Genomic DNA, 20,799 nt, shown 5'->3' with positions numbered 1-20,799 from the left:
ACGTAGAAATGTTTACGACCTTTTGCAAAATTGCTCTTGTATCAAATTATTGCCATTGTCAAAGAAAATCATAAACCGAACACAACTTCAAACTTTCGTTCGAATCGACTATGGTCATATTTTGTGGTCGGCCGGTTTCTCGTGAAATCCCTCTCCTTAGACCTACAGTGCGCAAGGTGAAACAGTTGATAAAAGTATAAATGGAGTTCGTGCTTCCAGAAGTGTCACACATACAAGAAACGCATCATTCACGTAATGTTGTAATAGCACAGCTTCGTGGCGAAGAACAACATGCAATACGACGTCGAATATGACAACGTTAAAACCAAGATTCCCGTGTATATGGACAACAATATGGCCGAAATTCGCGTGCACGATTTGGCACCGCACAATAGCACAAATTACACTAAGAGATTCATGTCAAAATATCAAGAAACGCAATCCGTCACTTGGAGAATTCTCAACGGTAAGACTGCGGCATAACGAACCTATTCTTTTTTATTTGACTTGCGAGAATATACCATTTCGAGGTATTTACTACATTCAAAGAACTCTATGCACATACCCTGGGCAGATGCCCATGATAGTCCACAGACAGCCGTCCAAAAAAATTATTGCCGGACAAATAATATTCAACAGTATTCCCCAACCAACAGCTAGTATACCAAGGGAAATAATAAACTATAAAGAAGACGGCTATACCAGAGTTACTCAGAAACACAGAAAACATCCAACAGTGAAATCCAAAACTGCTCTAGCGGCGACAACGTAGAAATTCAGACCAGCGAGGGAGATGTCACACGAAACGATCAACGGCCAGCAGAAGGCGAATCAAACAATGATTACCCATCGAGAACGAATATCCATACATGTAGCAGAAAGAAGTGCGCCCAGGACAGACGGCAGGAATAATTTTCGTGTTTTTTATTATCTCAAGTTGTAATACTTTTTTCTTTACAAATGTTTATTATTTTCAAAAATCTGTTTTAATCCACCTAATGGTGCAATTGTGCCTTTCTCATTTATCCAAACTACGATTCCATGGCTGGTTATTAAACCGACAACTATTTGGACTTTTTTTTTCGGAGCACTTTCCTAAACAGTGGTAAACACTTTAAAACTTTATCGAGGAACCTCCAATTAATATGCAGTCTTCAACAAAGCTGTTTGATATAAAATAGGCTAGGCGACCATAAGTTTTGAGGTATGCAGAGTTACTGTGGAATTTTTTATTGGATTTTAAGTTTATATTTCCGAGTTTATGGAAAGTTTATATAAACTTGAAACCTCTTATGGGTAGACTAGAGCTATTGGAAAAACTCATATTAGGAAATGATCTGTGCATCCAATTATCATTTGAATTAGCAGTGTTACAAAAAAGTCAAAATTGTTGCCGGTCTAATGTACAGTTTCCGGGCCCGTGACTTTCCCACCGTATTTCGCCGTTCGTCACGATTTGGAGCCTTCTGCACTTTGTACGAATGCGGTCCCTCCCAGTCCTTGGCTCTCTGAACAAAAGACTTGGACAAATTCAACTTGTTGGCCACATCCCTGACCGAAGCATTGGGATTCCGTTTAAACGCTTTCACTACACGTTTGTGATTCTGATCACTAATATAACATCCATTCCAACCGTATTTCTCCATCTCTTCGATGCTTAGAGTTTGGTAGTTTTAGAGTGACGCCATCTCTTCCAATTATCGAAAAACTGACAGTGATAAAAATACAGTGTAAACAATATACTCTAAAGTACTTCTTCCCAAATTTTCAAGAGAAAATACCCAATAGGTTATTTTATACAGCCTTTTTTCCGTGATGCAATTTTATGCAGGACACCCATTAGGGGCCGTACACAAATGACGTAGCTTTTTTCGGTGATTTTTGACCCCTCCCTCCCCCTCGTAGCATTTGGTCACAAAATTCTAACCTCCCCTTCGTAAATAACGTAGCATTTACCTACCCCCTCCCCCTCGTCCCATGCAAAGTGCCCGGGCGATGAAAAAAAAATTACATGTTTTTCAATTATTCTAAATACATGTCCTTTCAAAATGTTTGACGACTTTTATAGTGTTATAGCTTTGTTTTGAATTTTATATGTCAAGGAGACCATGGAGACAAGTTCTCTCAGTTCACAATCGTGCAGCTGCTAATGATTCTAAGAACCATACGTTCATCTAAATTACTAAATTTTGTTTGGTTGAATCCGAAGTGAAAATTTAATTCAGCTTCCAAACTAAGTCTACTAGTTAGCAACATTAGCTAACTAATGTAGCAAGTTAAATCCGCATACAACATCTTTTCGTATTTTTGCGAACTTGTAATTCCGCGAATCGTAAAATTTACCTCATGAAAAACCGCATCAAAAGTAACTTGTTTGAATTTACATTCATTTCTCTTGGGAATGGAGGATCATTAAATTGTTTTCTCTAAACAATGAGTTTTAAACTTAATGCTACGTCGCACAACTTCTGACCCTACCCTCCCCCTCGTCACACTTCGTCACAAATTTGGTATACCCTCCCTACCCCCCAAAATGCTACGTCATTTATGCATGGCCCCTTACTGGGACTTTCCCCTTAAAAATCACTTTATTCGGATCGATTTGTGCATTAGAATTATTGAATTTTGCTACGATTTCAGTTTTTCTCAGTATGCAACCGTTACCCAACCACGGCACTTTGACCAAGGACTGCACCTAGAACCTTTAAACCAACGGAATAACTTACGCCTACGAAAACGAGTAAATAACCATAACCCGCAAGCGCTAGAAGCAAACAAGAACATCCTGTCATGCTACAGCAAAGGTCACATGAATACATATGATAAAAAACCTGTTTTAATCCACCTAGCGGTGCAATTGTGCCTTTCTCAATCATGAACACGAGAATGTTCGCGTTGTTTATATTCATTAAAAGCTTTCAAATGTATATACTACATTTTATTATACATGACATGACAACTATATACAAGAACACAAATCATTATTCGAGTTCTAAAATTTTTTTGTAAAAGAAAAAAAAAAAGCCGCGGTAATATTAAACTGAAAAACCTGTTTTAATCCACCTAGAGGTGCAATTGTGCCTTTCTCATTTCTCCAAACTATGATTTAATAGCTGGTTCGTACAATATAACATTATGGAAATGTCTTTTATTCTTATTATACTTGGTAAGTATATATAAGAGCACCCTTTTGCATTCATCGCGGTATCGGTTTGAATCGGAGTTTTCTATGTGATCGCACTCCACAACCCGTAACTCCGGAGCCGGAAGTCGGATGGAGATGGAATTTAATATCAGTTTCCGGGGACGCCACAAATTTCATTTGAGACTAAGTTGATCAAATCGGTCTAGCCATTTTCGAGAAACCAATATAACCGTTATTCTGAATTTGGATGCTTCCGGATCCGTCGATGGTGGTCAGTGTGGCCAAAGAGACTTTGAATGACTGTTGGTGACCTAGATCTACAAATTCAACAGTTGTGTTTACATTTTGGGAAAAAAATCACCTTTTTACATTCATCGCAGAATTCGTTAGAATCGGGATTTGCTGCATGATCGTACGTATCACCCTGTAATTCAGGAACCAGAACTCGGATCCACACAAAATTCAACAGCAGCTGATGGACCTTTCATTTAAAATCAAGTTTGTCAAAATCGGTTCAGAAAATTCCGAGAAACCGATGTGGACAAATCAACAAATTTTGTTTTGTAACCATACTCTTCAACTCGTAATCCGGAACAAGATGTCGGTTGAAAATGAAATTCAATAGCAACCTAGGGGAATATTATACCTTTCATTTGAATCTTAGTTTGTAAAAATCGGTTCAGCCATCTCCGAGAAACCGATGTGAACATTTTGTTAACAAATCCGCACATACACACACATACATACACACAGATATTTTGCGATCTCAGCGAACTGAGTCGAATGTTATATGAGACTCGGCCCACCGGGCCTCGGTTGGAAAGTCGGTTTTTGGAGCAATTGCATAACCTTTCTATATGAGAAAGGCAAAAGAGTAATATTTAATTAGCTTAATCAGCATGAGTTCAATGTTATCTTCATGTGCTTATATTTTGAAATGTTGGTGGAATGGGTTTGAAAGTGGAGGGAATGGGGGGTTAGTAGAGTGGTAGTGGAGGATGCGTCAGAAATCCTTCATCTTATTTCGGTATACGGGGTGGATGAAGGAAATGCGGGCGTGAGGGTGGTCCAGGGGGAGGGGAGTGATGAAGGAGGGTGGTGTAAGCGCAAGGCGGGGGGGAGGGGCGGCGACACAATACTCAACTGAATATTTTTCCTTCCATTTGAGACTTGGTTTGAGAAAATCGGTTCAGTCATCACCGAAGAACCGATGTGACTTTAATTGTGGAATATGCCCGGAATTCCGGACTTCCGGAATCGTCGATAGTGGACAATATATTCAAAGAATGTTTGATTGGCAATCAGTGATCTATATCTGCGATTAGAAGTAATTTGGTGACCATTTCAATAGTTTTTAGCCTTTGAGGTATTACGATTGTACCGATTTATATGGGAAATTCCAGTGTATCCTTACTAACACCCCTGTAACTCCGGAAGCAAGAGTCAGAACCGAATGGAATTCAGCAGCAGTCAATGGTATTACTGTATCTTTCATTTGAAATCAAGTTTGTAAAAATCGGTAGAGAATTCGTTGGGGAATGGGTGTGATATTAGCTTAGGAACTTGGCGGGTTCCCCGGGGGCGTCATGAACCGTCATAGGTGGCCAATGTGGTCAAAGCTGCTTTAATTGATCATTAGTGATCCAGACCCGCAAACTAGAGTAATGTTACATCAATTTTAATATGTTTTACATCATTTTAACATCATGGTGGTACCAGTTTATATGGGAATTTGCTGTGTGACCGCACTCTTCAACCCGTAACTCCGGAACCGGAAGTCGGATCGACTAAAAATTCTATAGCAGCTTATGGGAGCGTTATACCTTTCATATGAAACTAAGTTTGCGAAAATCGGTTCAGCCATCTCTGAGAAAATTGTGTGAGTTTAAATGACACACACACATACACACACACACACACATACACACACATACATACACACACACACATTAACTCCGCTAGCGAATGACGGATCCCAATAGTAGCATGTCTGTAATAACATACGTACATGGAACTATTGAGATCCAGAGCTACAGGTCCAAAGCCCTGGTAAAGGAGGATGGTTGTGATGATCCGGGCCGAGATCACCACGTAAAGCAAGGTAGGACATAACCCCAATTCCAAGGCGTGAAGCGACCCGTGCCGAGGGATGAGTGATCGAGGGGGTGAAAAAGATGCTCGATCGTTAACGGAGCCTGTGGGGTACCTGGGCAACCCCCACAGTAAGCGTCCCTTACCACGCTAATGCGGAGCTCTGGCGTGGCGGACATATATTTCTCGCGCTACTCGTGGGACTATACATGGAGGCAAACAAAAATAAAAATAAACAGACGGAGGTGCCAAACCCCTTCGCAAGAGGTGGTTTGGCGAGGTCTCCCCCCCGTGGGGAGAGTAGTGGAATGATGAGTGCTGCACCCGAAAGCACCAGTGACCCCCCAGCAGCGGTAGGCAATACCCCTACCAATGCATCGGAGGGGCCAATAGCTGCGATGCGCAAAGTAGCGAAGCAACTCGATGCTATAATCGACTTCGCTAGCGCAAAGCAGAACATAGCCAAGGAGTTGAAGTTGAGCCTTCTGGAGCTCCGGAAAGCTGTTCGTGTCGCAAGACAGGAACAGCAGGCATATGTTGAGAGGGTGGAATGTCGGGAGAGGCCCGACAGAGAAACCCAGACAGTGGCCTCCAATAGGGAGGAAAGAGAGAAGGTCAATAGAGGTTCACAGACAGTGGCCTTTACCTTCTACGGAGCAGCCACGTCGATCGGAGCGGCGACCGAGTTCCCCTCGAAGGGAAAAGGAAAGGGCAATCGCAAGACGGCATCGAATGCGAAGCGCCCTAGGAAGTCGCCAGGAGAGGGTGCCAAAACCGACACCACTCGGCGTGCAACCGTCAAGGTCAAACGCCGCCTGGGTGAGGTAAGCGAGGGCGAGAGTGACCTCGCTGTGGAGAGCGATGGTATCAGCAACCCGGCACAACCGGGGCAGGGGGGCTCAAACCCCTGGACGCTGGTTACCAAGAAAAAGCCGGCACCGAAACCGGAGGTACCGCGGCCTGCGAGGAAGGCCAAGGACAGAGGCGAAGCCTTGTGGTTAAAAACCGACAAGGACAAATACGCCGATGTCCTTAAATCGATGAAGGCGGCCGAAAGCCTCTCGGCCCTTGGGCAGGATGTGCGTAGCGTAAGACGCACCAACACGGGAGAGATGCTCCTGGTGCTGAAGCGAGGCGCACAATCAAGTGCAATATATAAGGCCTTGGCTCAAGAGGTCCTTGGCGAGGGCGCCCAAATTAGGTCGCTAGGTGCGGAAACAACTCTCCAGTGCAAGCACTTGGACGAGTTCGCGACCGCAGAAGACGTCGTCGCAGCCGTCAAGGAGCACTGCGGCGTCACAATCGAGCGGGCCTCTGTGCGATTGAGGGACGGACCCTCTGGCACCCAAGTAGCCTACCTCAGGCTACTCAATGCGGATGCCAAAAAGGTAACCGAGAAAGGGAAGCTGAAGATCGGCTGGTCGGTATGCCCTATTAGTATACCCCAGCCGCCTTCAGTGGACAGGTGCTATCGGTGCCTAGAATCCGGCCATAAAGCTTACGAATGCAAAGGCCTAGACAGGAGCAAGCTATGTCGTCGATGCGGCGAGGAGGGGCATAAAGAGCGGGGGTGCACTAAGGCATATAAGTGCCTTATCTGCACCGCTAAGAAGCAAGCCCATAAACATGCTATGGGCGGACCTTCGTGTCCCTTCGGCGAGTTAAATAAGAAGAAGCCGTGAGAGTCACACAGCTAAATCTTAACCATTGTGCAGCAGCCCAGCAGCTGCTGTGGCAGTCGGTCTCGGAGTCGAGGACAGATGTCGCCCTCTTATCAGACCCGTACAGCATCCCTGCCGGCAACGGCAATTGGGTGTCGGACGGGTCTGGAATGGTGGCAATCTGTACAACGGGAAGGTTCCCGGTTCAAGAGGTAATACACCCCTCCGCCGAGGGTGTGGCGATTGCCAAGATCAATGGTGTGTTCTATTGCAGCTGCTACGCCCCACCAAGGTGGCCAATAGAACAGTTCTACCAGATGATCGACAGGCTCTCGTCGGACCTCGTGGGCCGGAAACCGGTAGTAATAGCGGGAGACTTCAACGCTTGGGCAGTGGAGTGGGGCAGCCGCTGTACAAATAGCAGGGGTCAAGCGCTAATGGAAGCGTTTGCGAAACTCGATACTGTGCTAGCTAATGATGGCTCCGCTAGTACATTCCGTAGAAACGGAGTGGAGGCGTGGATTGATTTGACCTTTGCCAGCCCGAGTCTGGCTCCAGGCATGGAATGGAGGGTAGACGAAGGCTACACCCATAGCGATCATTTAGCAATCCGCTTTAAGATCAACTATGGTGTGCAGCATCCGAGGGCGGGAGATCCCTGTCAGGTAAGCGGGTGGAAGTCCAATCACTTCGACAGCGAAGCTTTCACCGCGGCCCTGGGACTGGAGGCCAACACCGACAGTCTAAGCGGGGATGCGCTGGTAGCTGTTCTATCACGCGCGTGCGACGCCACTATGCCGAGAAAAACACTGCCAAGAAACGGTAGATGCCCGGTATACTGGTGGAGCGCCGAGATTGCAGCTCTACGGTCAGCCTGTCTCAGAGCTAGACGTAGGATGCAAAGAGCTCGCACCGAGGATGCAAGAGAGAACCGCCGTGAAGTGTTTCGAGCTGCGAAATTAGCCCTTAACAAGGCTATTAAAAGCAGCAAGAGAGCGTGTTTCGACAACCTGTGTGAGAGTGCCAACGCAAATCCGTGGGGTGACGCCTACCGGATTGTGATGGCCAAGACCAAAGGGGGCTCCTCACCCCCAGAACGGTCTCCGGACCGGTTGGCAACGATTATCGAAGTACTCTTCCCGTCTCGAGCCACAAGCCCCTGGCCACCTGCACTACGAGACAGTGCGGGCACGGTCGAAATGGTGGCTCCAGTGACGAATGAAGAACTACTCGCAGTGGCTAAATCCCTAGCAATGAACAAAGCTCCAGGGCCGGATGGAGTTCCAAACAACGCTCTTAAGGCAGCGATCATAGCGAACCCGAACATGTTCAGGCTAGCTATGCAGAGATGCCTTGATGAGTGCCGTTTCCCCGATAGATGGAAAAGGCAGAAACTGGTGCTGTTGCCGAAGCCCGGGAAGCCGCCAGGCGACCCATCGGCGTACAGACCAATCTGTCTGATAGACACGACTGGCAAACTGCTTGAGAGGATCATCCTCAACAGGCTCACCCCATACGCGGAAGGTACGGACGGTCTGTCAAGCAACCAGTTTGGCTTTCGGAAGGGTAAGTCCACAGTGGACGCTCTCAACTCAGTGATAAATACTGCTGAGATAGCGATCCAACGAAAAAGGCGAGGTTTTCGATACTGCGCGTTAGTGACACTTGACGTGAAGAACGCATTCAACAGCGCAAGCTGGGATGCCATCGCGCTCTCGTTACACCGGCTTAGCCTACCGGTGGGTCTGTACCGGATCCTGGAAAGTTACTTCCAAAACCGCGTACTGCTATACGAGACCGATGCCGGTCAGAAAAGGGTTCCGATTACCGCCGGAGTCCCGCAGGGCTCGATCCTAGGCCCGGTGCTATGGAACCTCATGTATGACGGGGTTCTGAGACTGAAGTTCCCTCCTGGGGTCAAGATCGTCGGCTTTGCCGACGACGTAACCTTGGAGGTCTACGGGGAGTCAATTCCTGAGGTAGAACTAACCGCAGAACACGCGATTAGCACGGTGGAGGAATGGATGAGCGCGAGAGGCCTGGAGCTCGCTCATCATAAGACGGAGGTAGTTATCGTCAACAACCGCAAGTCGGCACAACATGCAGTTATCCATGTGGGAGAAGTCGCGATCACTTCACAGCGAAGTCTGAAGTCTCTCGGAGTCATTATAGACGACAAGCTGACCTTCGGCAGCCATGTCGACTATACGTGCAAGAGAGCGTCGACTGCTGTTGCGGCACTATCGAGAATGATGTCCAACAGCTCAAAGGTGTGCGCCAGTAGACGTAGGTTACTGGCAGGCGTTGCCGTATCTATCCTCAGGTAAAGAGCACTGAGGGTAACCAGTTACCTACAGAAACTGGAGAGCACCTACCGCGTGATGTGCCTCAGAGTGATATCTGCCTACCGCACGGTATCACACGATGCATCCTGCGTGATAGCGAGCATGATGCCAGTCGGGCTGGTCATTCGGGAAGATAAGGAGTGCTTTGAGCTACGTGGAAATAGGGGAGCCCGCGAGCGCACCAGGGTGACCTCGGTCGCCAGATGGCAGCGTGAGTGGGACAACTCCTCGAAAGGTAGGTGGACCCACCGGCTGATACCTAGCATATCGAGCTGGGTGGGAAGACCCCATGGGGAAGTTCACTTCCACCTGACACAATTCCTGTCAGGCCATGGCTGTTTCCGTCAGTACCTCCACAGGTTCGGACACGCGGAGGTCCCAGTCTGCCCGGACTGCCCAGGTGTAGATGAAACTGCCGAGCACATACTGTTCGTATGTCATCGGTTCGACGTCGAAAGAAGAGCAATGCTTGACGTCTGTGGCTGGGACACAACCCCGGATACCCTTATTCAGCGGATGTGTCAAACGGTGGAGAAGTGGAACGCAGTCTCGACTGCTACCATCCAGATTGCCAGTAGGCTACAGGTAATCTGGCGAACCGAGCAACAGACGGCGGGCACGGCTAACTAGTGATTGGTTAGTTGGAGCGAAAAAGGCCAAGCGCAAAATAAGAGAGTGAATGGTCTGTTCATGCCGAGGTAGGTTGGCGCAGCGAATGGCAACCGCGTAAGGGGTAAACCCAGCCACCCCGAAGCAAGACAGAAGAGTGAGTGTATAGGCGTATAAGTGGACTGCCTCATGCCAAGACGGGAGGGTCGTAGCGTAGTATGTTGGAACTAAGCTATCGATGCCTCATGGCGTGGCAGAGGAGTGAAAGGGTGAGCATCCAAGTCAGTCTCACACTGCATGTTAAGGGTGAGCATAAAAGTCAGCCTCACAGGTTGGTAGAGGCTAGCACAAAAGTCAGCCTAGCAAGGAATGAAAAAGGTGAGCACAAAAGTCAGCCTCGCATGGTATGTCAGAAGTGGGGCCTAAGAAAAATGTCCCACATGGGATGCCAGAGGGAGTGACAAAGGTACAATAGAGTGGCACGATTGAGAGTGAATCAGGTGATAGGGTGAGCACCCAAGTCAGCCTCACATGGATGGGTAGGGCGAGCACAAAAGTAAGCCTAGCAAGGAATGAGTAAGGTGAGCACACAAGTCAGCCTCGCATGGAACGTAAAAGGTGAGCACAAAAGTCAGCCTCATGTGGGAGTGTTTGAGAGTGAATCAAAGTGTGATTGAGAGAGCACCCAAGTAAGCCTCATACAGGATGTATGATCGCGCGAGTGAGAGTGAATGAGTACATTCAGTACAGCCATCCCCCCAGAAGTAATACCGAGAGGTAGTTCCTGGGAGGAATGATGGCGGAGCCCAATGGAGTTTAGTCGGTATTAATGGCTGGTCACCATTTGAGTCCGACACGCCCCCAGTGCACCCCGTGTGGTAGATTGGACCCTACCGTTAGCACGTGTACTGGGCTAGGACATAAAGGTCTTCTCCATTGTAAAAAAAAAAAAAAAAAACACACATACATTTGCCGATCTCGACGAACTGAATCGAATGGTGTATGACACTCGGCCCTCTGGGCCTCGGTTAAAAAGTCGATTTTTACAGTGATTGCATAGCCTTTCTTTGTATGAGAAAGGCAAAAAGGTGCAAAATCGGCAAAGTCCCAAAAAGTCGATTTTCATAAAAAAAATTTTTTTTCGCAATAACATAAAATCTCGACGTTTTATGCATTTTAAAGATGTTTGGCATTAAAAATACGAAATCGATTTCTGAAATTGAAAAAAAATCCGGCTTAAATGGGAATTTCATATGTGACCGGACGGTTCAGTCTATATTTCCGGAACCATATAAGCGATCCGTGCGAAATTTTACAGACATCTGTGGGGATAATATAGCTATCATTTGGGACTAAGTTTGTGAAAATCGGCCCAACCATTTCCGAGAAACTGATATGAGTTTGCTAGTTTTGAAAGATGGCCGATTTTCCCGGGCACTTCCGGAACCGTCTATGGTGGTCAATGTAATCAACGAAAGTTTGTTTGGCCGTCGGTGACCTAGCACTGCAAATTTAAGTTGTTTGAGAGATATTTTAGCGAAATTTTTACCTTTTTTGCTTTCATCGGAGTATCGGTTTGAATCACAATTTGCTATGTGATCGCACGCCACAACCCGTAACTCCGGAACCGGAAGCCGGTTGGGGATAAAATTTAATAGCCATTTACGGGGACGCAACATCTTTCATTTGAGACTAAGTTTGGTTGATTCGGTCTAGCCATCTCCGAGAAACCGATGTGACTGTTGTTCTGAATTTGGATACTTCCGCCGGGGCTTCCGGAACCGATGATGGTGGTCAATGTGACCAAAAAGACTTTGAATGGCTGTTAATGACCTAGTACTACAAATCGAAGCAGTTGTGGTCACATTTTGGAAAAAATTTCACCATTATACATTCATTGCAGAATTTATTAAAGTCGACATTTTCTGCGTGATCGTACTCATCACCCTGTAATTCCGGAACCGGGAGTGGGATCGATTAGAAATTCAATAGCAGCCTATGGGAACGTTGCACCATTCATTTGGGACTAAGTTTGTGAAAATCGGTTCAGCCATCTCTGAGAAAAGTGAGTGAAATTGTGTTCGCGTACACACACACAGACGCACATACACACACACATACACACACATACATACACACACATACATTTGCCGAACTCGACGAACTGAATCGAATGGTATATGTCACTCGGCCCTCCGGGCCTTCGTTAAAAAGTCGGTTTTCAGAGCAATTGCAATACCTTTCTATTGAGAAAGGCAAAAAGGAAATGGCAATTTCATATGGATCGGGTTTTCGGTTATTGCGGGCTGAAATGTACGGACACTTTCCATTTTGATATACCATTATTGAAAATTTTCAAAAGATTAGTTCACGAAATGTTATGAATTTATGAATTTAAGTTTTTAGTGTAGAAGATCTGGACAGAACCTTATTACCTTTCTCAAAAACAAAGGTTATACAATTGCTCAAAAAACTGCTTTCTCAAGAAAACCAAATATTTTTCGACAAAAACTGATTTTCTGGAATTTATAAGATTGGGAAACTTTCTACCGTTCTCATGGAGGTAATAAAATTTTTCAAACCTTCAACTTTTCAAATAAGGTGCGGAGTGCTAAAAAATGTATCATAGAAGCAAATAATTTTTCTTGTTACTTACGATAAGGGAATGGGGCTAAATTTGTTAGCTTACCTGAAAATATAAGAAGAAACAAATAATTAAAATTTATCTGATTAGTTCATTAGTTCATTCTGCAGCAAAGCTATAGTACTTCCAAAAACAAATACGAAATTGGGATTACATGGATGCATTGAATATCTAGAATTACAATAACATGATCAAGTTTTGAGCTCGGATTAATTAAAAAGATCTTGCTCAAAGAGTCAGTCCATCTGACTGAGATTGCCATTTCGGGTTGAACCTTAAAATTTATTATTCAATATATCATACAGAGTGTTCTTTAACCCATTCATGCCCATGTTGTTTGTGGACAACAACGTTTTTAAACAGCTATAACTTTTGATTGTGGCGAGAATTGCTCACAAAAACAAGTAAGGCTCATTAATGTGATTATTGCCTTTAATTTGAGTATTAACAGTTGCAAGGATCAGCCCTAGAACTGAAGTTATTGCAATTAGTCTGATTGGTTTCCGATGAAACAGTGCTGCCAGGGACAGTTTACGTTGACGACGGAAAAAGATTTTTTCATATATTTTTGTTATGGTGCAATATTATTGAAAACTGATCAAACTTATCAATTTAGACTGTCGTTGGCTACGTTTTCCACGCAATTAGACTATTGTCATTATTCTAGGACAATTGTATTGAGCATTAGAAGGTAAAAATTGACCAGCTTCTAGCACTGCCATGGACTGTCTATCTTTATGAAAATAGGCTTTTCATGTTTCTTGACCCCACTGTTTTCAAGGGAAAATAGTTTTGAAACCCTACATGCACTAGAAAAAAGTTGGGCATGAAAGGGTTAAAAGGACACCAATTCGGAAATCCCAGATATTTTGCTAACTTTTTTTTGAATAAATAAAAGTTTAAATGTTTTAAAGGATTCAGATATTCAAAAACGTAGAATTTTAACTTCTAGTTCAGTCATTCAGTAAAGCAGATATTTATAATCAACCAGAATTGAATAAAAATCTAAAATCCGTAAAGCTGAAGCAACCGCAGTTTCAACACTTTCCAACAAACGAGCCATCGGAGGCCTCTATCTCTCAAGCTCAACTATAAACACTAAAAAACAAAAACAGATTGATAACACTATTCCGTGCAATGGTGCATCCTCGTCCAGGGCAAGACAGTACCCATGTGAGTGCGCTTCTGCGATGAACTTTTGCTGTTCTATGTAAGTACGAGCATTTATCACGTAAACGATCGATTGTAAAAATATTAAAACCCCACTTTCAGTATCCTTTTGACGCTCTTTCAGCTCGACTTCACCGTCGCCTGGTTGTACCCCTGCAAGCGACTCGGTTGGGGGTCCTTCACACTGCACAAACACTGCGTGCTCGAAAATGTTGTCATTGGAAGCGAAACGCCACTGTACCGGGTTTACTTCCCACCGGTTGATTTGGAAATCGATTCCGGGTTCATTCCGAACTTTAGTAAAGCAATCGCAGAACGCATGAGCGCGAAAACTAAGCGGCTTTCGGTACAGTTTTGCGGAGTTGAGCGGGCCTTTCTTAGAGATACCCTGGAGCACGTGGAACTCAGGTACAATATGATTTCCGAGGTGACTTTTGATTCGGCCCAGGCGTTGAAGGTTTGGTCGCTGCACTTGGATTACAACCATTTGCGAGATGTTTCTTTTGTAAGTGACATGGAATCGCTGGTAATATTGACGGCGAGCAAAAATATAATTAGTTCCGTTAGCTGGGATACGTTCAGCAGACTGAAACACCTGCTAACATTAGATTTGGCCAGTAATCTAATCACTACGATTGATAGTAAAAGCGACCTGAAACTGCCAGGGTTAAAACGTCTTATTCTGGCGGACAATAGAATCGAAAATCTAGACTTTCGCAGGCTGAGTTTGAGCGATGTAAAAGAATTCAACATTTCCTTCAACCACTTGCTCAGCCTAAACCTTTTCGATTTTGAACGAACCTTTCCTGCACTGGAATCGGTTGATGTCAGCAACAATCCCTGGAACTGTGAAAGGCACCGGCGATTGGACGATAGAATGATTTTGAAAGGAGCGATAAAGCGACGGTCGACATCGTCGGAGCAGATCGGTTGTCACGAAGATCAGCTGGAGTCCGTCGCACTGACTACTCCGGACGAGGTGCACAAAATGCAGTACCACTTCAACACTATGCGGGATTTTTATCTACAAGAGCTCAGCCAATATGATACTAACAGGCGGATAGCTATTGCTAACGAAAGATTCTCCTATTTGGAGTATGATTTGGAAGCGATGAACAGTTCCCTGCATAAATTGAATCAGAAAACAGCCCATCTGTTCGAAGTGTACCATCTACGAAAGTCACGTAATGTAAACATCACTAGCATAGCTTAACATGTACAAATATGCAATCCCCGAACGGAATAATAAAGCCGTAAAACCATAAAGTTATTATTCATTTATCCTTTTTCCGATCAAATTTGTTAGAGTACACACGACTGCTTTAAGGAAGGAAGGAAGGATTTCCGCTTCCCGAAAGTCGTGACATAAAACTACAACATTGTCCTTCCATCTATTATTCTTTCTTTGTTCACTCCGAGAACATTTGTGTGTTGATCACAAACAAACCCCGCTATTCTACGAGCGTGTGTAAATAAAAGTGCGTCAGTCAGTGTACCTGTATTTTGTACGCCTTTATCTCGATCACGATTCTTTCCTTACTTCCGATTTGGGTTATTTTTGTTGCTGTCTACCCTAGTCGTCTGTTTATTCAGAGAATTATCCTGGTTATCGAAAAATGTTGAGAAATATTTGTTTTGTTTACCTTCTTCCGGCTGTGGAAAGGTAGAATGCACAAATATCGTGACTTTGACAAGTCGTAGAAAGAAGAAATGTCGAACAGTACAAAACATTGAATGGTCCAGATAGTCGAATGGACGAAGTGGAAAAAAGTTAAAACATCGAAGACCACAATTTTTCAAATCATTCATATGCAGGGTGTTTGGTTCGTGGTTAAGAATCTCTCGAGGGGTGATTGACTGTCATATTTGGAGAAAAAAATCGTTCTACACATATCATCAAATCTCAATAGTTACAAAGTTATTGAACTATTTGTGTGCCAGAGTGGATTGCCCTACAATCCTCGGACGTCTGGATCTTCAAGCCCGCGTTCGAGCTCTACGTAATAACTCCCTTCTGCGAGTTCCGTTCAGGAGAACCAACTATGGTTGCCAGAGCGCTGTAACCGGACTCCACTGAATTTTTAACAGTGTGGCGACGGCCTTCGACTTCAACCGGACGCGGAATGCTATAAAAGCGAAAATGTTGTCAATTTTAAAATGTAATTAGTTTAAGCAACCACCATTGGGGCCAAGGGGCTTGTTGGTGAAGGTAATAAACATAAACATAAACTTGTGTTAAAAACTTATTTGTATTAAAAAAGCTCCAACTCAAAAAGTGTACTTTGTATTTCAAATCTTTTAGGTTCATTGGGAAGGTAAGAAAATTTTCCATTGAGTGATGCCCTCACATGTATCAGTTAATTAATTTAAGTAACCTTTTCAAAGTAATTTATTTAAAATTTAACAATTTTGATCGATTTTTCGTTCATTTTTCGAAAATCTTAATAGTTAACATCATCATTTTAATAATTCAGATTGTTAGTCTTGAAGAGCTGCATCATTCGTTCTTTGACATGATAGATTTATCTTTTCTGGTTTTTATGTGTTTTGGTTATTGAACTTGGATATTTTTGTCTCATTCTCATTAATACTAGCTCTAATTGAAAAAGTGTGGCACTTATTATATTTTTTTTTCTTTTCATTCGAAAGCCAGGAAAATTTTACATTGAAAAATGTATTAATACCTTTCAGTTGAGTGAATTTACCATTCTTTTAGAAGTAAATTAGTTTAAAGTTAGTGTTATTATTAGCATTTTCGCTAATTTTATTAAAATAGTAAATAATAAACATCACCATTATTATCATACAAATAATGCATCTGAGCAAGTTCTACAATTCTTTCTTTGACTTTACTCAATTATCTCTTTTTGTTTCGACGCAAAATCATTTTTATCACATCGTTTCATATGCAAAAATAACGATTTCGAACCCACTACATTTGTTATGAGGTCGTGCTGTATTAACTATTAAATAGTAGCGAAATGAAAAGAGATATGGATAAAGTGTCAAGCAACAAGTTATAGAGAATATTAAGGGAAACCAAATGAACAATAGTAACGATAAATTTTGTTGATTAATAATTAGAATAATTACAAAACTCCTCGAAAAACGCTAATTGTAAGCTATTTTCTTATAAAAGACCATAGAGTATCCCTAACTAAGAGATATTTGTACATACATCGCTAGAAAATTTTCTCAGCTTTCCAATAAAGCTTTGGAAATAACGATATAAAGCATATCTTTTAGATTAGAGTCTTTTAGGCACTTGCAAGTCGATTACAGGAAAAGTTTAGTAATGAAATTACAAAGAAATGAGAAGATATAGGAATATGATGTTGAAGAACAAATAAAGAATCGCCCTAAAACCCAACTTTTGGAATAGATATTGCTATAATCATAATACATTATTTTGAGTAAATAAACAAAAACCTCCCCAAAAACACTAACTTTTAACCACTTTACAACTAAAAGGTAATTATAACTAATTAACTGAAAGATATGAGAACACCATTCAATAGGAAATGTTCTCACCTTTCGAATGGAACTGAAAGATTTAAAATACAAAGTATACTTTTTGAGCTAGAGGTATTTTAATACAAATAAGTTTTTTACACAAAAAGTTCAATAACTCTGTAACGGTTGAAATTTGATGGTATGTGTAGAACATTTTTTTTCTCCAAATATGACAGTCTATCACCCCTCGAGAGATTCTTAACCATGAACCAAACACCCTGTATACGCAAAAATACAAGTAGGGGAATTGTGGGAAAAACCGACACCCCACAACTTTTCCTAGAAATCAAATTTTTATTCATTTCATAATGATACATTATTATTAGTACGTTTATGTAGAGCATTTGAAGAAAAATTGGATTTACGTTAGTGCGCCGAATGTCATAAAAATAAACAAAACATACGACAGCGGCGTTCATACTCGTCTAGATGTAAAATTTCGTTGGTAGATTTTAAGGTTTTAACCGAACAAAAGCTTTTCAAATCACTCCATTTTTCAGTACCTATTATTGTCGGCCTTTCCTATGATCAACTAGGTGCATTGAAGACGAGTTTGAGAATTTCAATATTTTTAATTGCTTTTATAAAAAAAATGTGCGCTGTTGGGGTAAAACCGACACCCTTTGGTTAGGGTAAAACTGACACGCTTTTAAGGTGGTTCTGTTTACTTGCGATTCATTACAAAAGGCTGGGGATCTTTGTGATACTTCAATTACACTACTAGCACACTAAAGTAATAGCTGAAATATACAGAAATACTTTTATTGTGATTATTTCTTATAAGTCTCTTGAAAAATCAATAAATTGGAATTTTTGCTTATCTGATTCTATCGAAGGGTGTCGGTTTTACCCGCAGTGCCTACAAAAAGTCACTTTGTTTTCCAAGTTTTACAACCAATAATTTTTAATGAAATTAATTTTTCGAAGCGCTGAAAAAATTAAGTCTTGTTAAGACTTTTCTGAAGAAGAATCGTGCATTAAAATTATGATTTTATTGGTTTTGTGGCAACTTAGAAAAAGTGTTAAGCTTAAGGTGTCGGTTTTAAACATAATTCCCCTATACTGAAGCTTATTTTGTGCGGGTGTAAAGTACCGCATAAAAGAAAACCGCACAAGAAAATCCGCACAAAGGAAAATCGCATCATTTTAGAAATCCTCATAAGAAACCACATTGACTCGCAAAAGTTCCATAATTTGAAAAAGCCGTATGAAAACCGTATAGCTTGCGAAATTCGCATTTAAAAAAATTAGATTTCAAAAGAAAAAAAGCATTTTAAATTTTATTGGAGAACTTATCAGCAAAAACGTTTTTCTTACGAAACCTGTGTACGTGTTTTTAAATTTCATACTGATTGACAGACAAAACTGTCATTTTATTATAGAATATGATTCTAAATGTCATGTCAAAGCAATATGCGTCCCGGATGAAAATTTTCCAAAATGGAATGGTGTTCGAAAAAATTGGAGTTTTGTTTCAACAAAAACTATTAATTCGTGAAGGCGGTGGTCAGCTATTTTCGTTCGCGTCCCTTATCACTTATTTTTATACAGTGATTCATCAGCAGTGCTATCATTGAAAATGAACCACTTTTTTAATACAAATAATTAAGCAGTCTTCATTTTGTTATATTCTGAATCGCACATATTTTGTCGCGAGTAATTTTAAATGTTATTTGATTTGATGGCATTGTAGTTCCCTTAAAATGCCGTATCCGCGGGTTGATGCCAATCGAGTTGACATTTCTTTAGATTGAGCAAACCAATTTATTTTGTTTTGTTTAGTGTTTATTTGACCAACTAGGAAACGAATCCACCGCTTCTTTAATGCGCTTGGGGAATACGCATGGTCTTGTCTGAGTGTATGATGACTTTTGAATTATGTGTGAGGGTTGACAATTGATAATTCGCAAGAACAATTCAAAATCAATTACCAATTTGCGGCATTCATTTCAGCGCGAAGAAAAAATGTTTCATTGTCATATTGAATGGCTTACTTTTAATCCATTAAATGGTCCGTCAATTATACTGAGCTAAGAATAAGAACGTATTATTTAGAGACGGGATGTGTTTGATTCATGCATGATATTAATATCATTTAGGAACGCAGCATCGATATTTTTTCTGTTTCGCGTCTTCATTGTAATATCGCAACGTTTACTCGAACGAGGTGGAAAATTTGCGTGACACAATTTATGAAGGGTCCACAATACCACTTTTAAAATTTAAATGTTTATGGTTCATTTTATATTGTCGACAACACTCCCAACAGCCGGCTGTCCGGAGTTCAAGTTGTTTTTGATTAAACAAACTCTCGATAAACGGTTACCCAGAGTTCAAACGCTTTCACTTCTAGAATAGTTACGTATCCTACAGTCAAGTCAAGTCCTATTCAAACTTTTTATGCACGAAAATATATTCTCAGTCGCATCGCTACTTGAGGCGAATCCTGACTAACAACCCACCAACTACCCAATCCGTGGTATTTATGGGAGTGTCACTGAGTCGGAACCTTCCGTTAAGTAAATCCCGGGAATACCGACCCATTTTTGGTACCGTAATACCGGTACTGGACAAAAGCCAGTACCGGTATTTTCGGTATTATACAATTTTTTATGACAAGTATGTTAACTCTGCAGGGGGATCTGGTTCAAAATATCGGTCTGCAAGATAACGTTTAATTATATTAATTTTCCTTCTAGATAAATCGTTGAGATAACACCTTTGTGTGGGAATGAGGTGGGGCCACCATCATAATAATTCTATAAGTTAAAGTTTTATTAGCGACATTCTGATTGGTTTCCATTATTCAATTATCTATAAAAGAACGAACAGCGATTTAGTAGCTAACAGTTTTAGACTTGGTGAACTGCTTCAAATGGGGCAATTTGTAATTATTGGTGATCAGAAAATTCAGCAAAACTCCATAGTTTACAGGAGAGCAAGGAGCCTTGATATGCATTAGAGAATAGTAGGCAAACGACATAAAGGTCGAAACCAATTTTCAGAGAAGCAAGAGAGGAAATGCGATTAACCTGCTCGGATTTACTGCCATTCTCGTTTTGATTTACTGTTGTAATAGGGTTTCATACATTTACCATCTGTTCAAGTCGACGAAAGTCGCACCACTTACCAGTTATTGATTTCAAAGTGGCCTAGATTTCGAAATAAAAGAAGGTGCCCTATATGAAAAATATCTTCTGAGAAATGAGTCTTGCCATTCCGAAGCAATAAAAAACAATAAACATGTTTTTTGATCAGCGCAAATCAATCATCTGAGAGTAAGATCATCAGTTTGAGCATTCAATGTCAGTTTGAAGCTTTCTTCGATTTTTTTAAAAAAATATTCGAGTACCGGTACTTTACCGGTACTACCGGTACTGAGAGCTTCAGTACCGTAGTACCGGTTCTCGCCAAAAAGGGTGGGTACTGCGAACCCTAAACACAACAAAACCCACGAAAACAATGCTTAAGGCCAATTGCAGTGAACCGTGATTCTGAATGCAATATTCATTGTACGGTTCAAATATGTGCGGGCGTATGGACTTCACGATCGAGTGTATCATCGCGAAAGCCTCGAGCGTTTCTGCATTAACGTGATAGATCGCGTGGGTGTTTGTATGT

General features: G+C 42.1%; 2 protein-coding genes across 2 annotated transcripts in view; one reads left to right on the top strand and one right to left on the bottom strand.

Annotated features, from left to right (window-relative positions):
- LOC131689640 (eukaryotic translation initiation factor 5B) overlaps window positions 1-20,799 on the bottom strand; it is a 409,123-nt gene that overhangs the window by 169,540 nt on the left and 218,784 nt on the right. The gene's annotated exons all lie outside the window — the stretch shown is intronic.
- LOC131689642 (uncharacterized) lies at window positions 13,647-14,931 on the top strand. Its single transcript, XM_058974877.1, has 2 exons — window positions 13,647-13,705; window positions 13,768-14,931. Exons 1-2 carry the CDS (start codon window positions 13,686-13,688, stop codon window positions 14,876-14,878), a joined length of 1,131 nt encoding a protein of 376 aa, XP_058830860.1. The 5' UTR covers window positions 13,647-13,685; the 3' UTR covers window positions 14,879-14,931.

This window comes from Topomyia yanbarensis, chromosome 3 (assembly GCF_030247195.1).
Source record: "Topomyia yanbarensis strain Yona2022 chromosome 3, ASM3024719v1, whole genome shotgun sequence".
In the NCBI taxonomy this organism is placed as follows: Eukaryota; Metazoa; Arthropoda; class Insecta; order Diptera; family Culicidae; genus Topomyia; species Topomyia yanbarensis.
The sequence above is the reverse complement of the archived record's forward strand: the minus strand, read 5'-3'. Positions and strand labels throughout refer to the sequence as shown.

Excerpts from the sequence above, each read along its gene's own strand:
- LOC131689642 (XM_058974877.1), top strand. The coding sequence starts at position 13,686 with ATGAACTTTTGCTGTTCTAT. Across the intron at positions 13,706-13,767 it reads ATGAACTTTTGCTGTTCTAT|TATCCTTTTGACGCTCTTTC; the intron begins GTAAGTACGAGC and ends CCCCACTTTCAG.